The sequence below is a fragment of the Trichechus manatus genome, unplaced genomic scaffold (assembly GCF_000243295.1).
Source record: "Trichechus manatus latirostris isolate Lorelei unplaced genomic scaffold, TriManLat1.0 scaffold00157, whole genome shotgun sequence".
Taxonomy (NCBI): Eukaryota; Metazoa; Chordata; class Mammalia; order Sirenia; family Trichechidae; genus Trichechus; species Trichechus manatus.
The window spans coordinates 1,236,578-1,241,845 of NW_004444093.1; the positions used below are offsets into that span (position 1 = coordinate 1,236,578).

The 5,268-nt window shown below is 39.6% G+C and overlaps 1 protein-coding gene across 1 annotated transcript; it reads right to left on the reverse strand.

Moving 5' to 3' along the window:
- Positions 1-994: 994 nt before the first annotated feature.
- On the reverse strand, positions 995-2,751 carry LOC101342120 (zinc finger protein 280A). Its single transcript, XM_004391278.2, is given in 2 exon segments — positions 995-1,150; positions 1,153-2,751. Coding segments are annotated over 2 exon segments (1,629 nt in total). The 5' UTR covers positions 2,626-2,751.
- Between the last annotated feature and the right edge of the window lie 2,517 nt (positions 2,752-5,268).

A 5,268-nucleotide genomic window follows, 5' to 3' on the forward strand; every position in this document is an offset into this window, starting at 1 on the left:
ACCAAAGGCTTCTTAAATAGGACACATGAAGTACCAACCTTAATGTATATACCCATGAAACCACCATTTGCACCAAGATATGGGACATTTTCAGCACCCCAGCAATTCCCTTACGCCCCTTCCAGTTGACAGAAAACCCAGTTTAAAAAAAAAATAAATCAAGACTTGAACAGACACTTCATGAGAGAGGATAACATCCAAATGGCTAATAACCATATGAAAAAATATATGTCCAAGATCATTACTCATCAGGGGAATGTAAATTAAAGCCACCATGAGATACCACTACAACTTCAAGAGAATAGCTCTAAGTAACCTTTTAATTAGAGAGCACCAAATGTTGGAAATGATCTGTAGCAACAGAACTCTCAATATTGCTGGTGGGAATATAAATTGTTTCAGTCACTTTGTAAAAGTGACGGGCAGTATCTACACTAAAGTTAAATATATATAGTTCTAGCACTTCTCCCCATAGCTATATATATCCAAGAGAAATTAATGCAGATGTCCACCAAAAGACATGCAAAAATGTCTATGGCAGTTTTATTTAAAATAGCAAAATAATCAGCCTCAAAGTAAAATGAATATATAAAACTGCCATATTCATTCAATGGGATTCTATCCAACAACGAAAACAATGCGCTGCTGCTACACACAACAAGGATGCATCTCACACATTATTTAAAAGAAGTCAAAGACAAGAATCTATTGTTATGGTTCCATTTATTTAAAGTTCAAAAACAGGCAAAACTATTCTATGCTCATATAAGTCAGAATGGCGGGGGGCGAGGGGGCAGTGTTGACCAGGATGGGACATAAAAGAGACTTTTGGGCTACTTCTTCACACTAGCAAGCTGAAGAATTTTCACTGGAAAACCCCACATTAGATGATACTGCTTTTTAGAATCTACAGCCAAGACTACAGATTGCCTAACCTCACTTCTGCCTTTTAATGTTCCTGGAAGCAAGTAAAACATAATTTTTAGCTAGGACTCTAGCTGCAAGGGAGTCTGGAACATCTAGTCCTCATAGCTATTCTCTTTTTAGTTCTTGCAGTTGACAGCCAAGGGTCAGTTGTGCTCACAGTAATAGATGCTGTGCCTTTTGATCCTCATTGAACTGAAGTTTGAATAATAAGCTCCCCCTGCCCACAGGAGGCAACCCTTCCAGTTGCTCTGGCTTTTTAAATGTTTGATGGTTCTTGGTTTCATGCTCAATTTTCTCCTTTGAGGTTAAAAACTTTAGGCGACATTTGGAACACCGCAAGATTGTCTTGTTCCAGTGCCTCCAATTATGATTCATGTATGGTGTTGCAGTTTTGAAAATTTTGAGACAGAATGGACAAAGCAAATTCTTAGTGTTTTCATGACAGTTTCTAAAGTGGGTTTCCACATCAGTGAAGGCCAATGATCTGTAATTGCAAACTTGGCACCCATAGGGCATTTCACCATGCTTATGTGTGTCCTTCTTGTGTTGTAAGAGAACATGGTCTGTTTCAAATGACAATTCACGGATTTTACAAACAGTGGAGGGTTCCTGGGTGATAAGCACACTTTCAATGTGGTGCTGTAGCTGGAAGGGAGTGGGAACCTGCCGATAGCAGTGCTGGTAGGTGGTGTTGCTGTCCCAGCTGTCACCTCTCTGCCTCTCAAGTTCCAGATGGTGCTTCATGTGATTCATAAAATTTACATTCTTTAGAATTTTCAGGCAGCTAAGTCATTTAAAGGTTGTGTGAGTTTTCTGTTCTGGCTGCCCATCTCCATCATGTTTTCCATAGTAGAAGTCATGAAGAAACACGATCAGATTTCTTTTCTTGGAATCAAAGGTCTCGTGTTGATTTGCTATTCCTGAAAAGTCTGTTTCCTGCAGTCATTCAAAGCTATTTTCTATGACTGGATTCCTAAGACTGAAATGTATCATATCATTTGCACAAGCCTGAGGAAACGATTCTTCATTTTGACCACTACTTGACGAGGTGTGAACACCTGTTGAGGGTGTACTAGTGTTAACTGTAGGAGAGATACCAGATAGGGTAACCAAAGAACATCCCCCTGAGATTGCATCACTGAGTTTAAGCCTTTTGGGATTTCCACTGTTCATATCAGAAGTGGAAAGTTGTTTTAAATCATGAGGACTTTCATCTGTACTGCCTACAGAAAGAGCAGCGCCAACTACATGCTGAGTCCATGGTAAGAACAAATCTAAGGAATTATGAGACACGATATGTTGTGATCTCCTTTTGTAACAGGGTGTGGATGAACAATCAATAATAGGATCATCTACGGATCTTGATTCAGGCTGAGAAACTGGCAAGATGGTCATCTCTTTTGATGTAAAGGTCCTATGATTTTCAGGCTGAAATGCATGACCAGTACCTTGACTGGGGTGGTCTTTCTTTCTTTTTGAGTATGAACCCGGGGTGACTCTGTTCAAAACGTTTGAAATGACTGGTTTAGAATTTGAAATCACCCTGACAAAGTGAATTTCAGCATCTTAGTTTACATGATCCGCCCCAACGAAGATCAGATCAGCATCTTCATCGTCACAGTTGCCATATTTGGATTCTTTTACACTCTTCTGTGGTTCTGGCTCTTGTTCTTCCTCACACAAGGAGAGAGCTGCCATTTTGGATTTTTTGCTTGAAGCAATTGGTCCCTTCAACTTCCAGTGCTTTCTTTTATATAAATTGCCACCTAAGTATAACCATATCACTTAAGTCAGTATTTATTTAGAAAGAGAAAACCATTACTTTATTTAATCCTCCCCCAGAACCCTGAGATAACTATTAGCATCCCTATTTTAAATGTGAGAAAACAGGTTCAAGCAATTTGTAACAGCTAGTAAGAGGTTGGAGTGCCTGGGTGGCACAGTTAACGCGCTCAGTTGTTAACCAAAAGGTTGGAGGTTAGAGTCCATCCAGAGGCACCTGAAGAAAGGTCTGGTGATCTATTTTTGAAAAATCAACCATTGAAAACTACGAAGCACAGTTCTATTCTGTGACACACATGCTGTCTCCATGAGTTGGGATCAACTCGACAATGACAACTAGTAAAGTAAGAGGTTAAGCCAGGATTAAAACCTCAGTGTATCTGATTTCAGAGCTGGAGCTTTAAATTACAGGTTGTGGTCTCTGCTATATAAAACACTAACATTGCTAAGATGAAGCCACTAAGGAAGGAACACTTGTAAAGTACACAGCCCATACCTGGAACACCACAGCCTCTCACACTTTCTTATGTTCTCATCCAGCCGCATGTCTTCACCGTCTATTTGCCAATAATTACAAATTTCTCTCTTCAACCTTGCAATCTCAGAATGCAGGTTAACTGCTGAACACCCCCTCTTGCGGAGCCCAGACTAGAGTGAGGTAGGTGAGGTGCTCAGAAAGCAGATTTAAGGAGGCACAGTTTGTACAGCTCAGAGTGAGTGCCTCCTTAAATTTTGTGCCCTAGACATCTCATCCACCTCCTCCTAATAACAAGCATACCCTTTAAGATAGCTAAAATTTGCCTCTAGAATATACTGAAAAACCAAACCAAACCCATTGCTATCAGGCTGATTTTGACTCATAGCGACCCTATAAGACAGAGTAGAACCATCCCATAGGGTTTCCAAGGAGCAGCTGGTGGATTTGAACTGCCGACCTTTGGTTAGCAGCTAAGCTTTTAATCACTGCACCACCAGGGCTCCTATAGTAGGTGCTAAATCTTTGTTAAATAAATAAATAGTAGCTGTTATTAATATGATAATTTATGTGTACAACAGACTCTAATTCGCTAATTATAGGTTCTCCAAGAATTTAATGAACTCCAGTAGTGAACTGATTTCACACTATCATGCAAGGGAAAAATTTAGCCAGTGTTTATTTATAGATAGATATTGACAGGAATGATATGGACATAAATGCTATAAATAGATGTAGATGTGGATACAGAAATTTTGTAAAATAATACCCTCATTACGTGGGATATGCTGTGATACCTTTTATGCCATTAACACATTTCATTGATTCTAAGGGCACCCTTATATTTATATTTTAACATCTCTGAAATCAGATTGCATCTTAACAATAGTATTTCGTAGTCTGTTTATATTCTTTTATTTTAGAGTGTGTTATGGATTGAATTGTGTCCCCCCAAAATGTGTGTCGCCTTGGCTAGGCCATGATTCCCAGTATTGTGTGGTTGTCAACCACTTTGTGATCTGATGTGATTATCCCCGTGTGTTATAAACCCTAACCGCTATGATGTTAATGAGGTAGCATTAGAGGCAGTTATATTAATGAGGCAGGACTCAATCTACAAGATTAGGTTGTATCTTGAGTCAATCTCTCTCGAGATATAGAAGAGAGAATTGAGCAGAGAGGAGTGGGACCTCACACCACCAAGAAAGAAGCACCAGGAGCAGAGCGCATCCTTTGGACCCAGGGTCCCTGCACTGAGAAGCTCCTAGACCAGGGGAAGATTGATGATAAGCACCTTCTCCCAGAACCAACAGAGAGAAAAAAACTTCCCCTGGAGCTGGCACCCTGAATTTGGACTTCTAGCCTTCTAAACTGTGAGAGAATAAATTTCTGTTTGTTAAAGCCATCCACTTGTGGTATTTCTGTTATAGCAGCACTAGATAACTAAGACAGAGTGATATCAAAAATAATGTGGCAACCTATATACGGCGAAAAATTTTTTAGGAATGACACAACTGATAAGTGTCTAATATATATTTTAGATATATAGAAAATTTCTACAACTTAACAACAAAAAGACAAATAATCCAATCAAAAACTGGACAAAGGACAGGAACAGACACTTTACCAAAGAGAACATTCAAATGGCCAACAGACATTTGAAAATATGTTCAACGTTGTTCAGCATCAGAGAAATACAAATCAAAACCACAAGGAGATGCCATTTCACTTCCACTAGGATGGCTAAGATAAAAAACAAAACAAAAACAGAAAATAACAAGTGTTGGAGGGGATGTGGAGAAATTGGAACCCTCATCCACTGCTGGTGGGAATGCAAAATGGTACAGCCATTGTGGAAAATAGTCTGGTAGTTCCTCAAAAAACTAGAGATAGAGCTGCAATAAACTCGTTGCTGTTGAGTTAATTCTGACTCATAGAGACCCTATAGGAGAGAGTAGAACTGTCCCATAGAGTTTCCAAGGAGCAGCTGGTGGAGCCAAGTTCTTTAACCACTGCACCACCAGGGCTCTAGAGCTGTCATATGACCCAGCAATTCCACTCCTAGGTATATACCCTAGGGATCT